Genomic DNA, 26469 nt, shown 5'->3' on the forward strand with positions numbered 1-26469 from the left:
TCCATCCTCATCATCATCATCAAAAGGAAGGCATGAAACATGAATTTTTCAGATGTGGAATAGTGTCAGAACTATTCCCTGAGGTGGAACTCACAAAATATCTTTTAATATATTTGTTTATGATAGAAAGTAAATAGTAAACTATAAAGTTGTCATTAAAAAACCGAGTTTTCATTTCATTAGTTTAAGGATTTGTAGCTTTAGATCTAGGAATCCCATAATTCACAAAACTCTTAAAAATTTCTTCCTAAAATAAACAATCTTTTCAATGAATTGCTTTGTTTCTAAATTGTTTCATTTTCATATAGATATGCCAGAGTCAGAGTAGGGTTTTTTTTCTCCTTTTAAAAGAAAAACTTCCTGTATAATATTTTGAGATGTAAATTTTTCATTGTCTTCCAGCCAGCAGAAAGCCATCCTGGAAGACCTTCTGACTGATGTCCCTGTGCACTTTGATTTCCTGTTTTCTGACTCTCACGCTGAAGTAATTTCAGGGAAACAAGAAGGTTGGTATATTGGTCTTCACCTTAAAATTTGGGGACTGTTGCCTTAAGTCCCCGGTATCCCCCTATGTATACTTTATTAATTACTACTAACATCTTAACATTTGGAAAACCATAGCTTTGAAGTAATATAATTTTTTGAAGATTGTATTTATTTATCTTTAGAGGGAAGGGAAGGAGAGAGGGAGAGAAATATCAATGTGTGGTTGTCTCTCATGCGTACCCTTCTGGGAACTGTCCCTGCAACCCAGGCATGTGCCCTGACTGGGAATTGAACCTTTGGTTCACAGGCCTGCGCTAAATTCACTGAGCTACACCAGCCAGGGCATGAAGCATTATAATTTTTAAATGGCAAAATTAGTTTCTTACATGGCTGGCCTTTGTATTATACAAACATTAAGTCATTAAAAATATAATTCAGCCCTGGCTGGTATTATATTGATATTTCTCTCCCTCTTGCTTTCCCTTCCCCCTCTAAAGATAAATAAATAAAATCTTAAAATATATATAAAAATTAATTTTGTCTTCACCACACTTGGGAAACAAATTTGGACTCATTGTGATAGAAAAGTTTTATGTTCTTTGCCTAAGTTATATAGCTTTCTGGAATTATGATAATTACTGTTATTAGAATCTTATGTTGACTTTTTCTCTAGGAAGGAGAAATTATTCTTGACTTTGAGAATACTGAGAAAATACTAATTATGTTTTCAAAGAAATAATTCTTTTGAGAGATAAATGACAAGTCAGTGATACTATTTGGGGAATAGCTTGCTAGAAATGAAGAGAAAAAAGACACTTGAAAATCATCTAAAATTTTAGCAAAGACCTCTTTGAAAGACACTATAGAGAATACAAACTTGGGTGAAGTTCACATAACGCAAGCTGCACAGTTAATCGCTGTATGAGGTACTGTTTTAGGTACTGAAGGAAGATAAGGAAAAAGTGTCATAGAAATTTGAAATAGGAAGATATTTTTCTAGCTAAGGGCATCGTGGAGAAAATGACATTTGAACTGTGCCTAACGAGTAGTTATAAATGTAGCATACCAGAGCATGGTGTAGATGGGGCTCTGAGAGGGATAGGAAGCACATCCCAGGCAGAAGAAATTATTTGAGTTAACACAGGTGGGAAAGGCTGTACTATGGCTGGAGGAACAAAACTATTTTAGCTTAACCGGGTTATGGGCCTTTTGAAAGGTGTTAACAGTAGTAAAAGTTGGATAGGTCTTGGTGTCATCATCATAGCAATGTCACTTTTCCCCCCTCTCCCTTTTGATTTACAATCAGACATTCATGACCAAAACAAAAATAAAAAGAGAAACACTTATGCACAGCACACCAGGGCACCCGAGAGATGGACCCCAAGTGGGTGGACTGAACCTTAGGTGAGGCTGTGGAGCCAGGCGAGTGGTGACAGGGCTGGCAGCAAACTAGCATGACCTTCCTGGCAGAGAAGGTGGAGGATGAACGTGGTGAGTGAGGGTCTACCTGGGCACGCATGCTGCAGCTGGAGGAACCTGTTCCTGTCGCTGAGAAGACATCACAGTATCTGAGGGAAAGGGAAGAATTAGCAAAGATAACTGAAGGAATGTGTTACCTGCTATCTGCTGCAGGATTCTTGCAAAAGGACCTCCTGTGGACATCTGAGACAACCCCTACTCAAGGACACCCCTCTCTGGTCTGTGGACCCAAAGTACCAACACCTGCCCCAACTGTGTGGCCACCCTTTTCTCCCTTCTCAAACAACTTTTTTTATGAGCATGCTCCCAACCTACTCAGCTCCAATAAGGGAAACCAAGACCTTGTGCAGTAGTAACCTTCTGGAAAATAAAAGTCTCCTATTTATAAACCTGTTGAACTGTTAGAATCAAAACGAACCAAGCTGCACCAAAATAGGACAGGTGTTCACCACTTGAAATGCAGCAGCAGAGTCAGTTTTCATCAGACACTTGGAAAAATCACGGTAATGCGGTATAACAAAAAGAAAAGGACAGTTTTATAGTACTCAAACCCAAAGACACTGACTATTGTGATCTAATAAAGAATGCAGAAATGTGAAGAAATTCACCAAGCTATGAGAAAACTCAGGAAGGCAATGAAATGATCTCAGGAATAAAATTAAAGAACAGAAGGAGTACTTTACCAAAGAGATTGAAATTCTAAAAAAGAACCAAACAAATTTCTGGAGTTGAAGAACTCAATAAAAGAGATGAATAGAGTGCTAGAAATAAAGCATATCAGATGGAAGAGAGAGTAAGTGAGCTCGAGGATAGAAATATAGAAATGTTTCAGGTGGAAGGTGAGAAAGAACTAAAATTTTTAAAAAGTGAAGAGATCCTACAAGAACTATAGACTCCAGTAGAAGAGCTAACATAAGATTAATCAGTATACCAGAAGAGAGGGAGAAAGCAGCAGAGTGTATTTAAATAAGTAATAACAGAACTTCCCAAATCTGGGGAAGGAACTGAAGTTATAGGTCTACAAAGCTGGTAGAACACCCTATTATTTCAACACAAAAAGACCTTCTCCAAGACACATTACATTAAAATGGTAAAGAATTTTGAAGGCATCCAGGGGGAGAAAATACAGTAACCTACAAAGGAAACCCCATTAGGCTGTTAGCAGATTTCTCAGCAGAAATTCTAAAGGCCAGGAAAGAGTGTATGACATACATATTGAAAGTACTGAGAGAGCAGAAGTGCAGGTTAAGGTGACTACATCTGGTAAAGTTATTCTTCAGACATGAAAGAGAAATGAAGGCTTTCCAAGACAAGGAAAAGCTGAGGGAGTTCACCAGACACTAGACTTCCCTTACAAGAAATGTTGAAGTCTTTGAGCGGAAATGAAAAGACGAAAGTAAACAAATTTCTGAGTAAGAGTAAGAAAACTAACTTTTTTGATAACATATCAAACAATTATAGCATGAAAGTTAAAGGAAAGCATTAAAAGTTATTGTAGTTACTCTACTACAATTGGTAACAATCACAGCGTAAAAAGGTAATTGATGACATACAAAAATATAGAAAGGGAAGGTAAAAAGATGGATGAAACCTTTATAGGCAAGGTGAATTGCTGTCAGCAAAAAAAAGGACTATTTTCCCTATGAGATACTTTATGAAAACCTTGTAACCATAAGCTAAAATCTAGAGCAGAGACACAAAACAAAACCGAAAAAGGAGACAAAACAAGTCACCATGGAAAACCACTAGTTTACAAAGGTGGAAAGAAACAGAAGGACAAAGACAGTGGAGAGACAAAATAACTAGAAGGCAAAAGAAAAATGGCAGCAATAAATCCTTACATGTCAGTAATCACCTACAATGAAAATGGGTTGGACTCACCAGTCAAGAGACACTGGCTAGATGGATTAAAAATAAGCCCCAAATATATGCTGCCTGTGGTAGACTCATTTCTCCTCCAAAGACACTCAGGCTCAAAGTGAAAGGATGGAAGATGGTGTTCCCAGCAAACAAACCAAAAGAAGGCAGGCATAGCCATACTTAAACAAAATAGAGTTCAAGACAAAAAGGGTAAGGAGAGAAAGAAGGTCATTATATAACGATAAACGGGTTAATACATCAAGAAACTATAACAGTCCTGGCTGGTGTAGCTCAGCAGATTGCGGACTGGCCTGCAAACCTAGGGGTTGCTAGTTCCATTCCCAGCTGGGGCACATGCTTGTGTTGTGGTGTTGTGGGCCGTGTCCTCAGTAGGGGGTGTGTGAGAGGCAAACAATCTGTTTCTCTAGCACATTGATGTTTCTCTCTTTCTCCCTACCTTCCCCTCTCTAGATAGATAGATAGATAGATAGATAGACAGACAGACAGACAGACAGATAGGCTGGCTGGCTATGACAGAAATACACAGACTCCAAACACCAAAATTTAAGGCCTGTCTGGAAAAAATCCATTTATTGTTATCATAACAAGAATGGTTTCTGCAACATCGGTGTAACCTGGCAGCCAAGGTGGGTGGACTAGAATGTGCATGGGTGAACAGCTCCAGCTCCACTGTACTTGTCAGTGGGGGCCGTAGGTGCCATTGAGGAAGCCTATGTACTGTGTGGCCCTCACATTCAAAATGAGTGAGTCGAACAACAGATTTGCATCAGATTTCACGCTAAGCTCGAACATTCCTCCATGGAAACTGGATGATTCAGAATGCCACAGCTGTGGGCAACTGATGATTGGCAGCTTCGTCACGACAGCGCGCCTGCTCATGCATCATGTCTTGTGTAGAGGTTTTTTGTGAAACATCAAATCACCCAGGGTACTCAGCCGCACTGCGGCCCAGATTTGGTGCCCTGCAACTTCTGGCTTTTCCCAAAACTAAAGTCACCCTTCAAAGCGAAGAAGTTTCAGACCATTGATGAGATTCAGGGAAATCTGAAGAGGCAGCTGATGGCTATTGGGAGAACTGTGTGAGGTCCCAAGGTATCTACTTTGAAGGAGACTGAAGCGTCATTGTCCTGTGTCCAATGTTTTTTGTATCTTGTGTATTCTTCAATAAATGTCTCTATTTTTCATATTATATGGCTGGATACCTTCTGGACATGCCTTGTTTATTAAGCAAATATTAGCAGATCTTAAGGGAAAAATAGGTAACAATACAGTTACAGTAGGGGACTTCAGTACCTCACAATCAGCAGTGCATGGATTGTCCAGGCAGAAAATCAGCAAGAAAATATTGTGACTAGACCATAGCTTAGAATAAATTGACTTCCTAGACATCTGCAGAACATTCCAGCCAATAGCAGCTGAATATGTATTCTTCTCAAGTGAACATGGAACATTTTCCAGAATAGACTATATGAATTTTAGCAAATTTTAAGGAGAATGAATCCTGCCAACTATCTTTTCTGATCACAGGTATAAAAATTAAAAATCAGCAACAAGAGGCAAGTGAGAAAATCTACAAATATGTGGAAACTAAACATTTCTAAACAACCAGTGGGTCAAAGAAACTAAAAGGAAAATAAGAATTATCTTGAAACAAGTGAAAATTGGAATATAACTTGTCAGGTATTATGGGGTGCAGCACACTCTTCTAAAATATCAAGGTGGTGGGAACACTCCAAAACTCAGTGTACAAAGCCAGCATTATCTTGATAAAACCAGATGAGGATACAAGAACAGAAAACTAAACTAATATTCTGGATTAACATAGATGTAAAAATCTCAACAAAATGTTAGCAAACCAATATCAAGAGCACATTAATCACCAGGACCAAATGAGATTTGTTCCTGAGACAAAAAGCATTCAGTATATGCAAATCAATAAATGTGTAATACATCACATCAATAAAACAAAAGGTGAAAATCACACTATCTTTTAATAGACACAGAAAAAAGCATTACTCAAAGTACAACAGTTGTTTATGATAAGAACCCTTAACATACTGGGTATATGTCAACGTAATAAAGGCTGTATGACAACTAGCATTATATTCAATGAAGAAAAATTGAAGGTGTTTAAGATCAGGAACAAGACAAGGATGCCTGCTCTCATCACTCATATACAATATAGTACTGGAATTCCTAGCCAGAGCAGTTAGGCAAGACAGAAAAAATAAAGGCATCCAAATTATAAAGGAAAGGGTACAGTTGTCCTTATTTGCTGATGAGATATACATTTATATATAAGTATATATAAATAAATATATATATATATAATCCCGGAATCATCCAAAAATTGATAAATCATTGAATTAGCAATGTCCATAAAGTAGACATCAGAAATCAGTTGTATTTCTTTACACTAATGATGAAGCATCTGAAAAATAATACCATTAAAAACAAAAATATTTAGGAATAAATTTAACCAAGGAAGTGAAAGAGCTGTACAATGAAAACTGAAAGAAATTGAAGACAAATGGAAGGACATTACATATTCATGAGTCAGAAGATTTTATATTGTTAAAATGTTCGAACTACTCTAAGCCATGTACAGATTCAACACAATGTCCGTCAGAATACCAAAGGCATTCTTCACAGAAATAGAAGAAACCATTCTACAGTTTGTGTGGAACCACAAACCCAAATAGCCAAAGCATTCCTGAGGAAAAAAAAGAACAAAGCTGGAGGTATCACACTTCTCTATTTCAAACTAGACTACAAACCCAGTATGTTACCATTACAAAAAAAAAGACATCAGCCAGGGAAACAATACAGAGCTCAGAATTAAATTCCTGTTTATACAATCAGCTAATAAGGGAACCAAGAACACCCAGTGGGAGAAGGAGACAGTCTCTTCAACAAGTGGTGCTGGTTGGTCAGGGCACATGCATGGGTTGTGGGCCAGGTCCCCAGTTGGCAAGTGAGAGGCAATTGATCGATGTTTCTTTCACACATTGAGGTTTCTCTCCTCTTCCTCCCTGCCTTCCCCTCTCTCTAAAAATAAATTTTAAAAAAAATTTTAAAAGGTGCAGGGAAAACTGGAGAAACACATGCAGGAAAATGAAATCAGTCCCTTATCTCATACCACTCACAAAAAGTAACTTAGTGAATTCAAAGATTTAAACATAAGGCCTGATACCATAAAATTTCCAGAGGAAAAACTTAGGGAAGAAGCTCTTCAATACTCACTTGGCAATGATTTGGGGGGCATGACACCAAAAGTGCAAACAAGAAAAGCCGAAATCGGTGAATGGGATCACATCAAACTCAAAAGTTTCTTTACAGCAAGAAGAACAGAATGAAAAGGAACCTACATGATTGAAGAAAATGTTGGCAAACTGAATATTGGGTAATGGGGTTAATATTCAAACTATATAAAGATCACATACAACTTAGCAACAACAAAAGCAATGCAATTAAAAAATGGTCAAAAGAATGAAACAGACATTTTCCAAAGAGGACCTCACAATGGCCAACAGGCACATGAAAAGGCAGTTCAGTTTCACTAACATCAGGGAAATGCAAATTAAAGCCACAGTGAGACATCACCTCACACCTGTTAGAATGTCTCTCATCAAAAAGATGAGGAAACAGGTGCTCATGAGGGTGTGTTGTATAACATAAGGGTTTCCTTTTCATTAGTGGTAATGTAAATTGGTCTAATCACCATGGAAACAGTATGAAGGCTCCTCAAAGAATTAACAATGGGTCTACCATATGATCTAGCAATTCCACTTCTAGGTATTTCATTCCCAAAGGAAATGAAAATAGGACTTTGACACAGTATATGCACTCTTATGTTTATCACGGCATTATTCACATAGCCAAGATATGGAAATAACCCAAATGCCCATCACCAATCAATGGATTCAAAAGATGTGGTGCATATGCACAGCAGAATATTACTCTGCTGTGGAAAGAAGGATATCCTGCCATTTGCAACAATGCGGGTGGACCTTGAGGACATTATACTAAGCTAGATAACTCAGAGAAAGACACGTATGTATAATATCACTTATTTTTGGCATCTGGGCTGGGGCAGGGAACCTGTAAAGACCAGAATAGCCCTGGCTGGTGTGGTTCAGTGGATTGAGTGCTGGCCTTCAAACCTAAGGGTTGCTGGTTTGATTCCCAGTCAGGGTGTATGCCTGGGTCCCCAGTAGGGGGCGAAAGAGAGACAATCACACAATGATGTTTCTCTTCCTCCTTCCCCCCTCTCTAAAAAATAAATAAAATCCTAAAAAAAAAGTAAAGTGATTACCAGAGGATGGGGGGGGGGGTCAAGGGTAAGATTGATGGTATTTAAGGGTACAAACTTGGGATGAGTGATAAATAAGCCGTAGAGATGTAATGCACGGTGTGGTTGACCCTTGAGCATTGTGAGTTTGAACTGCTCAGGACCACTTAACAGCGATTTAAATTCAGTGTATGATGAATATAGACAATATTATGCATTAACTATATAATATAAACATCACTGTAAGGGCAATTATAATACAATATACTCATGTGTCAAAGTAACACATTGTACACCATACCTACAGAGGGGTTAGATGTGTCAAATTTATTCAATTAAAAAAATGGAGAGGTCTTGAATTGTCTGGGTGGGAAGTTCGGACTCCATTCTGTAGATCAGTTGGTTTAGTAGCAGAAAATCGAGTGCGTTGAGTACAAGAGTAGGGGCTGGAAGATTAATTAGATCTCTACACAGCTTAAATCAGGATAGTAATGAAACTGGGTACAGATTGGATGTAGGAAAAGTAAAAAGAATCAGGTGTGGCAAATGAGTGAGAGTGAGGAGTAAATGGGTAGGGAAGAGAAGAGTCCAAGTTGACTTGTTTTATAAAATCTTGCGCCCTGTGAAAATGCGGTTCAATTCCCAGTCATGGCACATGCCTGGGTTGCAGGCCAGTTCCCAGGAGGGAATGCACAAGAGGCAATCATACATTGATATTTCTCTCCCTCTCTCCTTCCCTTCCCCTCTAAAGATAAATTTTTTTTAAAATCTTGCAGTTGGTAGGTTTAACTTCATGAAAAGTAAAAACTCCAGTATTTGAAAACAGTCTATAAATTTCTAAGGAAAACTAGCCTATTCACCCTGGCTGGTGTGGGTCAGTGGACTGAGCTCTGGCCTGTGGACTGGAAAGATTTACAACTCAGTTCCCAGTCAGGGTACACCCAGTTGGGGGCATGGTAGAAGCAACCGATCATTCTTTCTTTCCCTCTCTTTCTCCCCCCACCTCTATAAATAAACAAACAGGTAAATAAATAAATAAATACTAGCTCTATGTAAATGATATAGGACTACAAATTGTGAAGTTGAGAGTTCTTAGAAAGCCACTAGGAAAAGATATATATCAGTAAAAATGTGTTATTTCATATGATGTTTTCATGGGTTGTCAGGGAATAAAATAAATGAAATGTTTGCACAGACAGCATTGATCAGAGTTATACACAATATTTTAAAATTCTATTCTTTACCTTGTGCAATGTCTATAGGTGTGTATGCTTGGATCGGCATTAATTTTGTCCTTGGGCGATTTGAGCATATTGAAGATGGTAAGTACCATATTTCCAGCTAATTCGTCTAACTGGAAGTTATGGCCCTTTCTGTCGGTTCTAAGGGCTAGAAAAGGAGCCAAGTGCCGTGGCACAGCTAAACGTGTAGGATGGAGTGAGAGAAGCTGCTGTCTCACACAGATGGGTTATAGGTGGGAAGAGGAGGCTGGGTTTGCCTAGAAATGCTTGAAATGCACCCTGGAAACAATATGACACCTCCAAAGATCCCAGTTCTCTGGATGTGTTCCGCCCCCACAGATGTGTCTTGTTCTCTGCAGATGACGAAGCAGTGGTGGAAGTGAACATTCCTGGTAGTGAAAGCAGTGAAGCCATTCTCCGAAAAAGGACTGCCGGTATTCTCGACATGGGAGGCGTGTCAACTCAGATAGCATACGAAGTCCCCAAAACTGTAAGCTTTGCCTCCTCACAGCAGGTATTATCTGTACAAGTTTTCTTCTTTTTGATTTGGTTTCATTTAACATGTTTCCGTCCATTTCTGTTTTGTTTTCTGAGTCTGAACACATCTTTACTGTGCTTGCTGAGGTACCACCTTCTCAACCAGGAGAAGCAGACAGGAGGAAGCCAAGGCAAAGCTCCCCTAAGCCGTTTGTGTGTTCATTGAACTCAGCTGGTTTGTTTTCTGAACTCACATGGAGTTTTTCTTTGGTATACATGTCAGTCACATACTTGAGTTTTGTTTACATTTTCTCTCCAATTACTCTTTTCTCAACAGGGATTGTAAAACTTAAATAGAGTAGCATCAGATTTCCTAAGTTACAATTGGGGAAAATACTTCTTATTTTTTTATGGCTCAGATAGTTTTTGACTTTTCTGGAAAGGATTGCTTCCACATTTCTGAGCTCTGGTTCACTCTCTCTTTCTCGGTCCCCTCGTGCTCCCTGTCAGTGTAGTTTCCCAGTCGGCTGTGGCCTGTGTGGAGAGCGGCGGAAGGGTTTCCAGAGGCGCTCCTGAGTTCCCACGGGCCCTATCGCGCTCTGTCCATTCTGCTGTGCACCGGTGCCACAGCCCAGTTTCCCGCACTTTTCCCGAGTGCAGAGTGGTAGTTAAGAAAAACCGGTGCGTCATCAGCTTCTCCTCACTAGTTGTGTGGCCTGAAGCAAAGTCACTTCTTCGATCTGGTTTTCCTCCAAAAATGTGACTGCGAGTACTTCTAACATAGAGTTACTATGAAGTTTTATAAGATAGTGCATATAATATATCTAATGCATTGCTTAGGCACTTCGTGTTTGCCCAATAAATGATACATTAAACTCCTTAGAAAAATCCTTTGTGAATTCAAGTATTGCAATCTGTGTTTCCTAATTTCCATCCAGACATGCCCCCAGAAACTATTACATTCTGTAAAAAGTCATGTTATTCCCTTCAAAATAAAGTAAAAATATATATGAAACAAGCTTGGAAAAAAATACTGAAAAGTCAGGATTAAAAATTTCCCGTGAATGCATCATCCAAAGAAAGCATTATTAGCATCTTGATTTTTCCCTATTCATAGTTTTTTTAAAATGTGGTTTTTGTGATATTAGTGTTTATGCAGTTTCGTGTCCTTTATTTAACAGTGCATAAGTGTGTTCCTCCATGAACTTGGAGGAACTTAGGATAAATTACTAAATCCTCCTAAGAGTATGACATCCAGCTTTTTTTGTCCCAGAATTACAAAGGACATCTTTGTGTATAGAGATTTTTCAATGTTTAGGATTATTTCCAAAGGATAGGATTCCATAAGCAGATTATTAGGTTAGCAGATGAGAACGACATTGCCAGCTTCCTTTATCAGTAAGTTGTAACGATATCATAGATGGGCAGCGCATCTGAAATTTCCAAAGTCAGAAATGTCGTTATATTGATTTGGGAAGGATGCCTAGAAGGAAATAAAGAAGCAGAAATTTTTGCTCCATTTAGATGAGAGTCTTTTGACATTTTTCTTTTTAAAGAAGGTAGTTGTTTTTGTATTGCTGAAAATATTAATTTTGTTATCCTTACATCATCAGGAAGAAGTGGCTAAGAACTTGCTGGCTGAATTTAACCTCGGATGTGATGTTCATCAGACTGAGCACGTGTACCGAGTCTATGTGGCCACATTTCTTGGGTTTGGTGGCAATGCTGCCCGGCAGAGATATGAAGACAAGATATTTGCCGACATGATTCAAAAGAACAGGTAAAGCACCTTTCTTGGCTCAGCAGTCAAGGTCAGATCCATGTCTCTCCTTCTAAAAACCCACCCAGCAAAGCAGGAAGACCTCAATCAGCAGAAGCCTATCAGTGCTATTAGCTTTTTATTCCTCTGACTGTTGAGCTGGGAGAGGACATGGAAGGACTGCGGAGTCCTGCCCTCAGCCCCACCCCCCGCCAGACTCCAAGGAGGCTCCCTGGTGGATTGGGAACTTCCCTCTCAGGACGTTAGGTAGCTCAGAGCCCTGGGTACTGCATGTTGTTTTCACTGACGTGTTTATTTGCCTGCCTTTTGCTCTGGACTGTGGTGTTTTTTAAGGTTGAGTCCATCATTTCTCTGACATGCGCTACACCACTCAATTTAATGCTATTTTGGCTTAAAGAATACTGAGAACTCACAGGCATTTGTGAAGAATTTGATATCAAATCCATCTAGATTTTTACTTTTTTCTAAATTTTTTTCTCTTTAATATTTTTTGACTAACTTAAATGAAAATGCCATTTAGTCCCCTTATATTCCCCTCCCCCCAGCAATCACCACACTGTTTTCCATGTCCATGAGTCATTTTTCCTTTTTGCTCAATCCCTCCTCTCCCTCACCTCCCCCCTCCAGTAGCTGTCATCTGCCCTCCATCTATGAGTCTGTTCCCATTTTCCTTGTTTGTTCATTTGTTCATTAGATTCCACATGTGAATGAAATCATTTGTCTTTCTTTGACTGGCTTATTTTACTTAGCATAATGTTCTCCAGGTCCATTCATGGTGTCGTGAGGGTAAAATTTTCTTCTTTCTTCCAGCCAAGTACCATTCCATTGTGTAAATGTCCCATAGTTGTTTTGTCCACTCATCTGCTGATGGTCACTTGGGCTCCAGATTCTTTTTAAATCTTGCTAACATCAATTTGACAGCAGTTTTCTGGCAACTCGCTTTTACCATATTTTTCTAAGACATCTAACCTAGTTTTCACAGGACACATTTTCACTCGTTACTTATTTTTCATCACATTTCTTCTGCATATAATAAAAAATCACAGGCACTAATGGCAAAAGTGGGGCTGGCACCATGCAGTTAGTGGGCACTTAGCAGCAGTGAACTAGGACAGAGAGCAGCTCGCTGACCACAGGCCCTCAGTGGTGGCAACACCAGGCTGTAATCAAGGAACGGGAAGCATGAGGTCCCCTCACCAGGTAGTTGTTTCCCTGATTCTGTTAAGGTATCTGCTCTATGAAAGTATCTATTGCAAATCGCCAGGTGGGGCTCCAGTGGGTCCTTTCCTAACTTAATCATCCTGGAACCCTCTGTTCCCACAGAACACTGGGCAAGGTATTTGCTCCACAGAACACACTTGGGAGGCACTGACTTCAGAACACAGTTTTTTATCAGTCTCATGATAAAGTTTCTCTTTGTGCCATAGACTCCTGGGGAAGCAAACTGGTCTAGCTCCGGATACTCCATACCTGGACCCCTGCCTCCCCCTAGACATTAAAGATGAAATCCAGCAAAACGGGCAGACCTTGCACCTGCGGGGAACAGGAGACTTTGACCTGTGTCGACAGACTCTCCAGCCTTTCATGAACAAAACAAATGAGACACAGACTTCCCTCAACGGAGTCTACCAGCCCCCAATTCACTTCCAGAACAGCGAATTCTATGGCTTTTCTGAATTCTACTACTGCACTGAGGATGTGCTGCGGATGGGAGGAGACTACAACGCTGCCGCATTTACTAAAGCTGCAAAGGTAACCTGCAGAGGGACCATCACCTGTGCGCTTTGGGAGGCTGGGGTGCACAGTGGCAGGCCTCGTCCTCCCTTCACCACAGAGGCCCAGGTCAGAGAAGGGAGAGGAGGAGGACGGAAGGTTCTCATACTGCACCTTGGGGATCCTGTCCCCTCGGTTAGGCGAGGGGAGTGGTCAAGCAGGAGCCCAGACTTCTCTATGAGCTGACTCCTGCCCCACACCCCAAGAACTGCCCTGGTCACCAGTGGCTCCCAGGTTGTACTGCTGCATAGTACTGGGAGCGTTACCTGACAGTACTCGCCGCAGCCTTCCAGGACTTCTGTCTCAAGTTCTCCCTGCCTTTCTGAGTCTCTAGGGCTCTCTTAAAGGTTCCCCCCTCATACCCTTTAAACCTTGGTGATCCCAGACTCCCACTCTTGGCCTTCTGCCTTTCATGTTGGGTGATCTCATCCATGCTTGTTATTTGCTGCTCTCTCTCAAGGAGAGGCTGCGGTCTCGACCCAACGCAGCGCCCGCTTGCTGTCCCAGCATCACATACACCCACCGTTTCCTCCCTGCTCTGGTCCATCTTGCTATCAGTTAACGGTGTCACTGAACATCCAGTCCCCGTCTTGTGTTCATCCATCCCTTGCTGGACACCCCTGTACAATTAAGCACGTTACTTGGTGTCATAGGTATTTCTCAGACCCCTTCCTACTTTCTGTCCTAGTGTCGTCATCCTAGTCCAGGCCTCTGGCGGTCCCGGCACTGTCGCAGGAGCCTCTCGGTTGTGTTGCATCTGGGCTTCCTCCATCATTCCTCTCTCAGCTGCTCCCAGACTGTGTGTTAGAACCCAGATGCAGTCACCTGCCCTGCTGTTTAGAACCTTCAGCAGCTTCCTTTCCCTTCTAGGGTGCATTTCAAATCCCCCCTAGGGTGTCATCTTCCCACCTGGCTCTTTGTACTGTGATTGCCTCACACGACCCCTGTTCCCCTCACTCCTGTGCTGCTTCCACCTCATCTTCGCTCCTGGTGGGCCCTGGCTCGGAACGCCCGTCCTCTCCCTCCCCCATCAGCCACAGTGCTATTCCCGTTCCCTGTCAAAAGTGTCTCAACTTCTCTGAGCCTCCGTTGCTTCATCCCTTAGACAGAGATTAGAGTAGTAGCCAGGTAAGTGTTGCTACACCTCTTTGTCTTCTCTCAAAGACAGTCTTTTGTAACCATCCCGGTGTCCCAGAGCCTCTCACTGTGCAACTACACAGTGCTGCTCGGTTGGAGCTGGCTCAGTGCCAACTCACTTTTCCGAACGCCTGTGCCTGGGACATGAGTCATGGAAGGAGACACTGAGCCATTTTCAGGAGGTTGGTGTGGGCAGTGAAATTCTCTTTAACAACCACTTCAGCAGAATTTTAAGACAAAGAACTGCATTCTTGCCCTGACCAGTGTGGCTCAGTGGGTTGGGAGTAGTTCCACCAAGTAAAATGTCACTGGTTCATTCCCACTTGGGGACACGTGCCTGGGTTGGGGGGTTGGTCCACAGTTCAGGGTGGGTACAGGGTGTTTCCCCCGTCTCTCCCTCCTTCCCCTCTATAAAAATGACGTAAAATTTAAAAAAGAATGCACTCTCTGGTGGGTAATATTCCCTGAGTGGTCTGTGTCGTGTCTTCTTGGCACACACGTATAAGTCATACTTCTGTCCTAATTGGAAGGATGTGTTTATTATGAATATGAGTTTGGTGAACCCTTTTTTAGTAAGAAAACATTTACCGATGGTTTATTTTGGGTAAAATTTCTTTCAGGATTATTGTGCAACAAAGTGGTCGCTCTTGCGGGAGCGCTTTGACCGAGGACTGTATGCCTCCCACGCAGACCTCCACAGGCTGAAGTAAGTCGTGGGCGGGCAGGCCCAGGGTGCGTTGGGGAGACCAGGCTTTCAGTACGGCCCCCGCTCACCACGCCCCGGCCCAGCCTGCCTATCCTCGTTGGTCACTGTTGCTCCTCATCTGTCCTGGCCTCCTTTCAAACAAGATGGCAAACAGTTGAGGCCGACATACTGCTCCACACATAGTTTTGCTGTTCTTTCCACCTGGAATTGCCCTAGTCATCCTTTGCCGTTGAAATCCTGCCTGGACATCAGAGTCAGGGCGGGGGCTGTCTTTTTTGTCCTCCTTTGCCCTTCCAGCCAGAGCCTTCCTTCTCCCTGAGCCTCCAGAGCCCTCAGGTTTCTGCTGGTGTTTGTCATTTCTGCTTTGTTTCTAGGTATCTGTTGCTTTTCAAAAATCCTTCCATTATAAGTTATTTAAGTGCATTCACCATTATTTGTTATTATATCTTATTACTTGCTTAACCCAATGCTTTGCCAAAAGTAAGTCTCTGATAATATTTAGAATCATAGGAGAGCTAAAAAGGACCCTCCTCTTTTCTTATTTTATAATAAAGAAACTGAGGTCCCAAGAAGTTGGAGCTTGTTTGGCATTTGCGGAATAAGTAAAAGATAGAATGGCAGAGGCAACATCTGTCATGGCATTGCATTCAATTACACTGAGACTGAGTTTTGTGAGCTGATTGATTCGGACAGGCAAACTGTTCCGTGTTGTGAGGCAAGGGACATAAGCCATGTAAGTGCATGTGGAACGCATGTGATGGTTGGGCTGCTCGGGGCTCCGGCTTCAGGAAGCCTGTGCGCCCGCACTGGTCCCAGGGGGGCCTCTCTGTGCACAGTTTGTCTGGACCGGTGACTCAGTGCCGCCTCTGTGCTCGGTGCCTGCAGGTATCAGTGCTTCAAATCCGCCTGGATGTTCGAGGTGTTTCACAGCGGCTTTTCGTTTCCCGTTACCTACAAAAATTTAAAGACCGCCTTGCAAGTTTATGACAAGGAGGTTCAGTGGACCCTTGGAGCAATCCTTTACAGAACCCGCTTTTTACCCTTAAGGTATGGACGTGAATTTGGTAACAAGAATCAAGCACAAGATGCTTTTCTTCAGTTACGATGCACCATGGCAACTGCGGCCTGCGGGTGTCTGGTGCACTCCGGGTAGCGCCGGCTGCGGACAGAGTCGCAGAGCCGGACAGAGTCGCAGAGCCGTTGCCTTGACTGTGCCCTCGCCCGCCCCGTCCCAGTGGTGCTGCACCAGGGCTTGGTTATTCTCGAGTGCAACCCTCCTGACCCTGGACAGAGCGTTGACTCCTGGGTTTGTGGGAGTCGAAGCCTTTGTGGCTTTGGAGCCCTCAACATACTGTCTTTAATGCTAATAGGTCACACAGGCAACCACTGTACTGAAATATGTTTATGAAAATACTACAGAAAACACATTCATGGTGTAGTGATCTGTGCCCTTTATTAACACGTGAAATAACAAGGTTTGGCAGCAGGAATAGTGCCTTCTGTAATTTCAGTGTGGTGATATGTGTCTGTGTTTTAAGACATCTGCAAAGCACCACAGTGTGATATGGAAGGTCTGTGAGTGTCACCAGGAGCAAAGTCGCAGGTCCTGCCGACAGCACAGTGGTTTGCTGGCTACATCCATGTTCCGTGGAGACCCTGCATTAGTCAGAGACTGACTCAGGTTCACAGACCCACTGTCAGTCGACCCCCCACAGGGGGACCCTGCTTCACTGATAAATGAGGTCTTAGCTTTTTGGGTTCCCCCCTCATTTAACTGAGCTTCTCCAAGCAATACATGGAGCTGGTTCAACTGCGAAGATTGTGGGTAATGGGTGGTACTGATCAGAAACGTGGTTTGTCCCACATTGGCTTCTGAGTAACTAGCAACATGCTCACAGTTCTACATTTCTCTGATTTCTGTTATAACCAAGTTACGCTGGTGGTAACTGCTACAGACCAGTGAGTACGCTTTCACGTGGGGCCTGGTTAGCGCTCACAGCTGTCCTCTGTTAGGCCGGATTTAGAAGTTAGGAAACTGAGTCTTGAGACAGGGTTAGTTTCTGTCCACCGAGCTGCATCCTGACCCATGTCCTGTGCACTGGGTCACACTCCTTGCCCGACCAGTTCTCTGTTACCTCTCACCTGGCTTGTTTTTGTTCCCTTGTGGGCAGGGATATCCAGCAGGAGGCCTTCCGGGCCAGTCACGCGCACTGGCGGGGCTTCTCCTTTGTCTACAATCACTACCTGTTCTTCGGCTGCTTCCTGGTGGTCCTGCTCGCCATCCTCCTCTACCTGCTGCGGCTCCGGCGCATTCACCGGCGGATGCCTCACAGCGGGTCGGCCGCCGCACTCTGGCTGGAGGAAGGCCTTCCGGCCCAGAAGATGGGGGGCACCTTATGAACCGGATGCGAAGGGGAGAGCCTAGGACGTCTGGTCTCTAAAGGAAAAGCCATTCTTGCCTCAGGGTTTCTTCTCTTTATTTTTGTTTGGTTTTATTTTTCCTTTCCCTTTTTGTTCCTTGAAACAAAAACAAACTCTGTTGTTTGTGAATTCTGCTGTCCTGGAACAATTGCATTTAGGCCTGTTTTGTACACAGCTTTAAATTGAGAGGTAGGGAAAAGGGAAAATCACTTCATTTGTGCTGCATAGGATATTTGCCAAAAATTACAAAGGTTTTTGGTTTTTCTTTAAGGTGTGCTTAGTTTTAAACAGATGCACTTTGATATTGGAGGAAAGTGGCAAAAATGTTGTCTGTCAGTGGAGCCAGGACTGAAGGGTGATACTTTTAAAGAACCAAAAAAACCTACTGAATGAAATTAAAATGATTTTTTTCCTCTATCTTGAAAACTAAAGAGGATATTTAGTTTTTATTTATTGTTTAGGTCTGTCACTATGTGTTTTCTTTGCAGATTTAAAAAATAAAAATCTTTTATATCCAAAATAGAGAAAACTAGTTACCAAGAGGTCACTATTTTTCAAATTGATAGTGAAGAGACCTGAAAAATGTGAAGTAATGACTAGAGTGCTGTGTGTGTGTGAAATGATAATGAAAGCAAATGAGGGATACAGTGTTCTTTTAAAAACACACACTTCAGAATTTTCTTTTTCATTTTACTTTATTTTATTGTATTTTATTTTATTTGGAAAAATCCATCGCCATGATTGTATTCTTTGATCACAGGTAATCAGTTTCTTCATCTTTCAGTGTCCTTAGAACACTCTGTTTTTGAATGAGCTGGAAAATTTGTAAAGTTTCGCTGATTTCAGAATCACTGGAACTTGAGCTTATGCCAGCTGACAGGCACGTCCATGTTTCTTCAGAACGCATTTGCTTGTTTAACTGTGTTCCAGTTTGCTCCAACTTAAGGCTGGTACCCCGCCCCCCAGTTAAGAATCATCTGGGCAGTGTATTCGGAAGAGCCCCCCTCAGCTCAGTGAGCTCCCTTCACCACTGTTGTGGTCGAGGCCGTGTGGGCACCGCCACCGAAACCTGCGCTGAGAAAAGGGGCTGAGTTTAACACCCAAAAGAAGCACACGCTGGGAAGAAAACAAGGTTGACATTTTAAATAAAAAATTTTAAAAGACCAATGGATTGGCATACGTGAGGTCAGTTGTTTTTCACCTGTTCGTTTAGTTTGGAACCACCGGGAATTCGTACCTTTTTAAAGTTCTTTCTGCGCACGAGCATGTGTGCTGTTTAACTTCAGGAGAGTTAAATCCGCCTAGTTGGTAGCAGATGTGCATTTTGAGAACCATCAGTTGCTTTTTAAAAACATTGTTGATTAGAGAAAGAATTTAGATTCTGAATTTCTTATGTAACCAAGGGGGGGAAAGTGGGGCTTTTACCTTGTTTATTAATTACTTAAAACCATGGAATACTGTGCGTTGATGATTTAAAAGATCACAAAAATTTTAAAGATTTTACCTATTTCTAGAGAGAGGGGAAAAGAGGGAGAGACACGTCGATGCAGGAGAGAGACATCAGTTGGTTGCCTCTTGCACGCCCCTGGACTGGGAGTTGAATCGGCAACCGTTCGGTTTGTAGGATGACTCCCACCTCACTGAGTTATACTGGACAGGGCCGAAAGGTTACAGATTCATCAAAGTGGAAGTTCTGTTATTCTCCTTAAAGTGAATATTCTAACAGTGAGAAAATTGTTGGTAGAATATTTGCCTCTCACATACCTGGAGGGTAGGAAGAGCTGTGTGGTGTTACAGGGACTCACGTGGCGAGTCTCGTTTCAGGGAGGGTGGGAACAACGTCCCTGTGAAGAGCCAGCTTCTGGAGCGCTGGTCTGTGGTAGTAAGTCCTTGGTCCCTGGCAAACACTGTTCTCATCAAGACCCAGCCACAGACGAGCTGTGTCACACACACCCGGACACGGCATGAGGGCGCATGCTTCTCGTCGTCGACGGGTTTGCTCTGTAGCCTGTGGGAGGCGTTAGCGGTGAGGAGGAAGTAAGTTTCCACTTTAGCTTCTCTTCCACCAGCCATTTGGTGTAGGGAGACCCTGAACGGTAGAGTAAAGAGTTTCAAATGCCTTGAGTATGTGATTTTGCCTTTAAAATCAAGGCAAGGATAAGCCAGCATCAGCACAGGTTTAAATAGGCCTCGATTAAGACTTCCTACCACAGCCACTTGTCGAATAAAGAGGGCCAGTTGGGTCCAGCTCTGTGCTGTTCGGGAGACAAACCAAGGAAGTTCTGCTTTATGCCCGGCCTAGGGATCCTCTCCAAGGGCCCGCCTGCTCTCCAGAGGACATCCCAGATCAGGGTCCCGGCCCGAACAGCCTTCGAATTTGCTCAGTTTAGTGCCAGTGTTCCCCTGCCAAGAATCCTCTGCAGCAGGGAGTTTGACAGACTCGCCCACAGGGAAAATCTGGAAGACCCTGAAGCTGAGAATGGTGTGTCGATTCGTCAAGGGTAGTTGGAGACAAAGAGAGGGAAGAATGTGCAGCAGACACCATGGCGTATAGAGCCTGAACACTTACTGAGTGCCCCTTCACAGAAGACGTTTGCTGACCCCTGTGCACACAGTGCCATTCGAGAAAGGACGCACAGCAACATCCTCGTAATTCAGGAAGGGAGTTGACCACTCATGGGCACAAAGAAGAGGGCAAGAGAAGCGGACTAACTTCCATTTTAAAATACTCATGCACCAGAATTTCACTTTTCTTCTAGATTATTTTCAAGATCACTTTTCTAATAAACCAGGAAAGCCCCTCCCCCCCCAATGTATAAAATGCTCTTCAGGAGGGTTCACTGTTGAAACATCTGCAGTAGTGAGATCTCGCCTTGTTTTTCATCACCTTATGCCACAGGAGATAAGAAACCAGGCCAGGGTGGGCTGACGTGAGAGGTGAGCCAGGGAGGAGCTCCATTCAGGGGAACTCACGTCCACTGAGGGCTGTCAGCTGAATAGTTAGCAAAAAAACGGGGGACGTGCTGAAAGCCTTGTCAGAGGAGAACGTCGGTGCTGGGCCTCTGCGCCGCTGCGTGCACCCCTGTTCAGGCCTCCGGAGGATGTGCCTGAGCCTATACAGGCCACTTAGGGAAATCATGGTAGAAGGACAGACATGCTATTTTGCACCAGTGGTTTTTGCACACTTCCACCAGAGGCTGCTGGCTCTGCGCAGCACCCCCAACCCGGGGTCAACCAAAGAGGCTGCTGTGGCTCAGCCCGGCCGCCCTTGGGGGCGGAGGAGGTATGTGTTCACCACCCATTTCCCCACCTGTTCAGTGCACTCGGGTTGGCAAGTTCCAGATGAACAGATACATGAGTTCTAGACTCGGGCCTGCACAGAGCAGTGTTCCTTATAAGAAGCATGTGTATCACTTGGCAAGGAACACAAAAAGGCAAGTGTGTTTTCCAAGCTTTAAAAAAATCATCAGCTTTAGAATTTTGTGTGGTAATGTGCAATGCAGCAAAACTACCTACAGGTAAATAATTCAGTTATATCTGTGTCAGGGTTTTTTTATGAAATTAAATTTTCCCTTTCAATAATAAATGATGTGACCAACCAAGGAGAATTGTTTGGTTAATAAGATTATGTTTTACAGTTAGAAATGACAGAAACTAAGGGAGCCTAAGTGTGCTTTATTTAAATGATGTTTTCCATTCAAGGGAAGAAGAATTCCCTTTGGGGGGGTGTGATGTCCTGTCACTTTCCGTTTGGGGACCCTCACCTCGTTACCCTTGCACATCAGTGGGTGTTGAGAATCAAAATGAAAGTTCATCCATGTGAGCTTGTGTTCTTGTGATTTAAACGGATTTTTCTCTGATGCTTGAATCTTGTTACCTGTTACAGTGCTATGTCAATTCTAAATTCATTAAAATAAATTGTCTGGGTCTGGCCACACTGCGTTCCCTGTGTCTGATGTGCATGTGGTGTCGCAGCACCGGGCGTGTTGGGGGGAGGGTGTTCGTTGGTCCTGCAGCCCAGACCCCAGATGTTCCACAAGGAGAAACACCAAGGGGTGTGCCATTAAGCCCGTCGCCGCAATGAAGGCCATACCTGTTAACTGTGTGCCGAAAGGAAGGGAGGGAGGACCAAAGGGAAGGAAAGAAGGAAGGGAGGGAGGGAGGCAAAAAGGAAGATGAAATGAACCAACTTCTATGGATTTTATAAATAGTGAAAACAAAAGCTGACTTGCTATTACACCATTTTTCATTTCAATCTAAGCTGAAAGCCATTGGTTTATTTCCAGAGAAATATGAATCTTGTAATTAATGTTACTAATAACTCTCAGAAGCTAGAGTTTTCTCAGCTGTTCGGGAATATATAAATAGAGGTTTCCCTGGCGGAGGGAGATGGGGCTGGAAATAGATGATGGAAGCGATGGAAAGGGGAGGGGAGCAGCTGTTAAGAACGACAGAAATAAGAGCCCGAGAAGAGTGTGTGAGGTGAGGGGGCAGCTGGACGAGACAGGAGTGCAGGAGCAGCATGAGCACCGCAGCACAATGTCCGGCCCCTGACAATGGAGAGGCTGGGAGGGTAACAAAGGGGACTTTCTCTAACATAGGACTTTGCTCTGGAGGGTAAGGACGTATCTAAGGCATCCGAGGACACCCCACTTGCTTGAATAGTCGGTGCCTGTGTCCAACCACTGCCTGTATCAGCAGATCTGAAAGACAGTGGTTGTAGTTTTTGTTTGTTTTTCACTGATTTCCATGTGTCCCATGAATCTGGAATTCACAAGGGGGTCCTTTTTTTTTTTACGACCCTGAAATGCTAATGGTTGCACAAAGGGGCTTGTGGTCTGGGAGCAGAGAGGTGACTGTCACCTCTATCAGAGACAGACTGTCTTCTTATGGAAAGGTCCTAAAAAGGTTTGGAAGTAACCTTTGATCCCAAAGCCCAGTTTGTCAGACCCAGCAATTTGCCTGGGGCTTCAGGGTCAGGATGAAAGGCAATCCCCTGAAGCCTCTTCCCAGCCCCAGCTCCTCGGGGAGCCCGGCTGCCTCAGTCTGTGATTGCGCCTCCTCCCAAAAGCAGACTTGATCTGTGGAGGCACTTTCATGTGCTTCTTAACAAGGTTAGTTCTCCTTTGCGGGTGTGTCACAGCCTCTGTCTGTTAATATATCCGTGAAGGTTGACTAGGACCAGCCATGGCGGGACCAGGGCTGCTTTGGCCTTCTATCCGTGCCCTGCGCCCTTGATCCTGTTTGACAGGTGAATTGCATCTGGGCTCCAGACTTCACGGCCACTTGAAGGTTTCTGTCAACAGCCTGTTGTGTGGAAGAGGCCCAACGAAGCCCAGACAAGAAAACCAGGCCCTAGGAAGGGTTTCTGCTTTGGGAACAACACAGCCCCCCACCCCCGCAGAACGTGATGGTGATCAGCACAAAAGACAGGCTTCCCCTTCAAATATATAAACTCAACAAAAGGGAGGGGAAAGGAGATTTTTGGTGCTTTCTCCTGAAAAAGGAGTGGGAAAAGTGGGTTTTCAGCCAGGTCATCAGAGGACAAGAGTGTCACCCTAATTCCCAGGGTCAGACGTCCTCTTTCATTGTGCTAATCCACAGAGTACCCACGCTGGCTCTAATTGCTCTTCTCATAGGTTCATAATCAGTAGTTTCACTGCCCCTGTCACCCTTTTTTGTCTTCATGATCCTCAGTTGGAAGTGGGCATTTTGGAAAACTGAGTCATCCTCTTGGTGCCTGTGCAGACATGACTTCCGCACCAGGACCCAGACGCAGCACCTTCTCCTGAGAGTCTCCACTCCGCCTGGCATGCGCTGTACTCCTTAGGTTATAGATTCAGAGAGACTGAAACTCTTCAGCGTTTAATGGGCTCTACTCAGCCTTGTAATGTCCTTTATTTGGGTCGTGACAGCACAGGAGAGAGTTTTCTGGAATTTCCTGGCTGTTCTCCGTAAGGTTCAAGTGACATTTTTAAATGCTCTGCAGCCTTCTGTGGCTATGCTGTCCATTAGTGTCTGCACTGTCCCTGGACTTTCTTGAGCAAGCCCGTGGCATGCTAACTTTCTGTGTTCCTATGCTTATAGATAATGCAACAAGGATCACTTTGTAGCACACAGTGCTGCATATTTATTTGTAGTAATCAAAACCTGGCCTCTGCCCTGACTAGTGTGGCTGAGTGGTTGAGCGTCGTCCTAAAGAACTGAAAGGTCACCGGTTCGATTCCCAGTCAGGGCCCATGCCTGGACTGTGGGCCAGGTCCCTGGCTGGGGCCTCACGAGAGGCAACCAGTCAATGTTTGTTTCTCCCTCTCTTTCTCCCTCTCCTCCTCCCTCTCTAAAAATAAATAAAATCTTTTTAAAAACCTGGGTTCTTTGTCAAATCACTCTTTAGGTCCCTAGGGTTTGCAAAACAAATGTTTCACAAACCCTAGGGACCTAAATAAAACAAATATTTTATTCTCCATCTTCTTGGCCGATTGCAGAGTTCTGTGCAGTTTTAAAGCCACATGCCATTGTGATGGGAAGAGGGAAATGGAATTCCCAGCCTCCCTCTGTCATTGGTCCACTTCCCTCCCACCATAAAGTTTATTAAGGGAGTGTTGCATTTTAAAGCTAAATTTAGAAAAAGCATAGGAGAACCAAATTTACTTCAAGTGCTTACTTCTTAACCCATTCAGTCTTGAAAAAAAGTGGGGGGAGACAGAGTTAGGTCGTGATGAGTATGCGGCAGCATATAATCGGTGTTTTCTGAAGCCCGGCATAGAGAAAATAATTTCTGTATGTCGATCTTATTTTTAGCATAGCTTCAGAATTGTATTCACTCTAAATTGTCCCTAAAAACTAGTTGTTTGGGAACCTGGCCCCCCAAAGCTCAAGTGTAGGGGGAAAGGATAGATTTAGCTACATCAAAAATTCAAAAGCTGTCACAGCCACAGCTAACAATGGAAGACCAAGAAGGGTTTTGCAGTGACTAAAATTGAAAAAGGACTAAAAATATTATATAAGATTTCTTACAAACCAACAAGAAAAAGGAAACCAAAAGGAAAATGGGATATAGCAAAAGGTATTGCTAGGGTGGCCAGTGATGTGGGCTGTGAAAGGTTCACAAAGAGAATAAAGCGAAGGGTTTAGTTTACTTTCCCAAGGGAGGGGAAGGGCTGGGTGCAGATTTCCAGCCCCAGCCCTGAGGGGTCGGGGCTTCGAGCTTGTATTAGGTGAGTGGGGTGGTTGTGGAGCAGGATGTTTCGGGTGGTCTTATGCAGGCTGCACCTGTCTCGATGTTATCCACGGGTGCGGGGTCCAGTCGCTGGGGTCTGCTGTGTCCTGTTTTGTAAGTCCCTAGAGCCTCTGTGCCTTCAGGGCGCTTCCAGTAATTTTCTGGTTCTGAGGATAAAGGCTCATCAAACAATTGGGGTCAGTCGTGCTTCACGGGGTCCAGCCAGCTCGGGAAAGAGGGTCTGAGAAGGGACTTTTGTCCTATCAGGTATTAATAGGTGATTCAAAGAAGGGCAAATCCAAATGCTTAACAAGAAGCTGTAGAAGAAAACGTGAAACTGAGAACTTGGCTCATAGAATCACTTTAATGGAAAGAGACAGTAATAAATATACAGCCTCTATGTTTTTAAAAAAAGGAGACAAACTGAGAAAGCCAGAGCACTACCTTCTGTCCCTCAGAATGGCAGAAGTTAAAGTGTTGACAATGCTATGGGGACAGTCACTTATGTGTTGCTGGTGGTGGGGTAAACCGCTTAGGCACCCCGGAAGCCAACTAGCAGCACTTTGAAGTTAGCTGTGCACGTGTCCAAGAGCCAGCGTTCCCCCAGCGGCTCCCCTCCGGGCCCTAGGGGACCACAGAAGGATGCTCTGTGCAGTGCTTGTGTGAGTTGCCACATTGTTGGAAGCAAGCAAGCTCCGCGTTAGTAGAACCTGACAGATGCATACCACTGAACACTGTGCAGCCTTCGACAACGAACACGAGGTAAGTACAGCCAAACGGGTGGGTCTTAAAAATTGTGTGGAATGTGTAAAGAAATGGGATCTGTAGCATAATGCCACTTAGAGAAGTGCACACAGCACTGTGTGGCATGAGGATATGCATATTTCAACCATCAAACACTAACACAGATGTTATGGGGCACACAGGCTGGTTTTGAATGGAGGACAGAGATGAAGCTGGGCTTGTTTTAGGCTGACCAATCGCACCTGTTTGACTGAGGCTTTCCTAGTTTGGGCACTGAAAGCACCACGTTCCAGTGTGCCAGCATAAAGGTCCAGCATAAAGCCTCGGTTCAAGGCCCACGGGGACGGCTGGTTACCCCACCCCCAGCCAGGGTCGCAGCCTTGGAAAACTTAATTCAGATGAAAAACAATTCCACTTGTTGGGTAGAAACCCATCCAGCTGGCTCTCTATTCCACTCAAAAGAAGAACCAAAGATGTCTGCCATGGCCTGTAAGGTATAGAAAATACACCTCCTAACCTCTCTGACCACGTCTGATTTCTCTTCCCACACAGCTGCGACTCCAGCCCCGCCCCTCCCGGCCCTCAGTGACCCGCTCTCCCGGGGAGGCCCGCCTGACCTCCTACTGAAAACCGAAGGCGCTTGTTTCCACTTCTACCCCTGCCCGGCACTTCCACCGCCTCTGGCTTGCTCTGTATTCATTATGTTCCCTGTAAACCCTTCTGCTAGAACATATCCCGGTGCCTGGCTCAGGGTCTGATACCCAGGAAAGGCTCACTAAGTATTTGCAGAACGTAAGGAAAGTGAAGTGCCTGGACGGAAGGGGTAACAATGGC

The 26469-nt window shown here is 43.8% G+C and overlaps 1 protein-coding gene across 5 annotated transcripts in view; it reads left to right on the top strand.

Annotated features, from left to right (window-relative positions):
* Window positions 1-21605, top strand: part of ENTPD4 (ectonucleoside triphosphate diphosphohydrolase 4) — a 34552-nt gene extending 12947 nt beyond the window's left edge. For 3 of the 5 annotated variants that reach the window (XM_037028607.1, XM_037028608.1, XM_037028609.1), the window contains 9 exons: window positions 403-506; window positions 9400-9459; window positions 9738-9868; window positions 9973-10125; window positions 11469-11635; window positions 13063-13387; window positions 15166-15251; window positions 16137-16298; window positions 17423-21605. In XM_037028607.1, coding sequence (XP_036884502.1) covers window positions 403-506; window positions 9400-9459; window positions 9738-9868; window positions 9973-10125; window positions 11469-11635; window positions 13063-13387; window positions 15166-15251; window positions 16137-16298; window positions 17423-17651 — 1417 coding nt within the window. In that variant the 3' untranslated portion in view covers window positions 17652-21605. Of the gene's footprint in view, window positions 1-402; window positions 507-9399; window positions 9460-9737; window positions 9893-9972; window positions 10126-11468; window positions 11636-13062; window positions 13388-15165; window positions 15252-16136; window positions 16299-17422 lie in introns of all 5 variants that reach the window. The other 2 variants (XM_037028610.1, XM_037028611.1) reach the window with 2 other exon arrangements.
* Window positions 21606-26469: the final 4864 nt, after the last annotated feature.

Source organism: Sturnira hondurensis, unplaced genomic scaffold, assembly GCF_014824575.4.
Source record: "Sturnira hondurensis isolate 20B ecotype Veracruz unplaced genomic scaffold, ASM1482457v3 Scaffold0020119, whole genome shotgun sequence".
Taxonomy (NCBI): Eukaryota; Metazoa; Chordata; class Mammalia; order Chiroptera; family Phyllostomidae; genus Sturnira; species Sturnira hondurensis.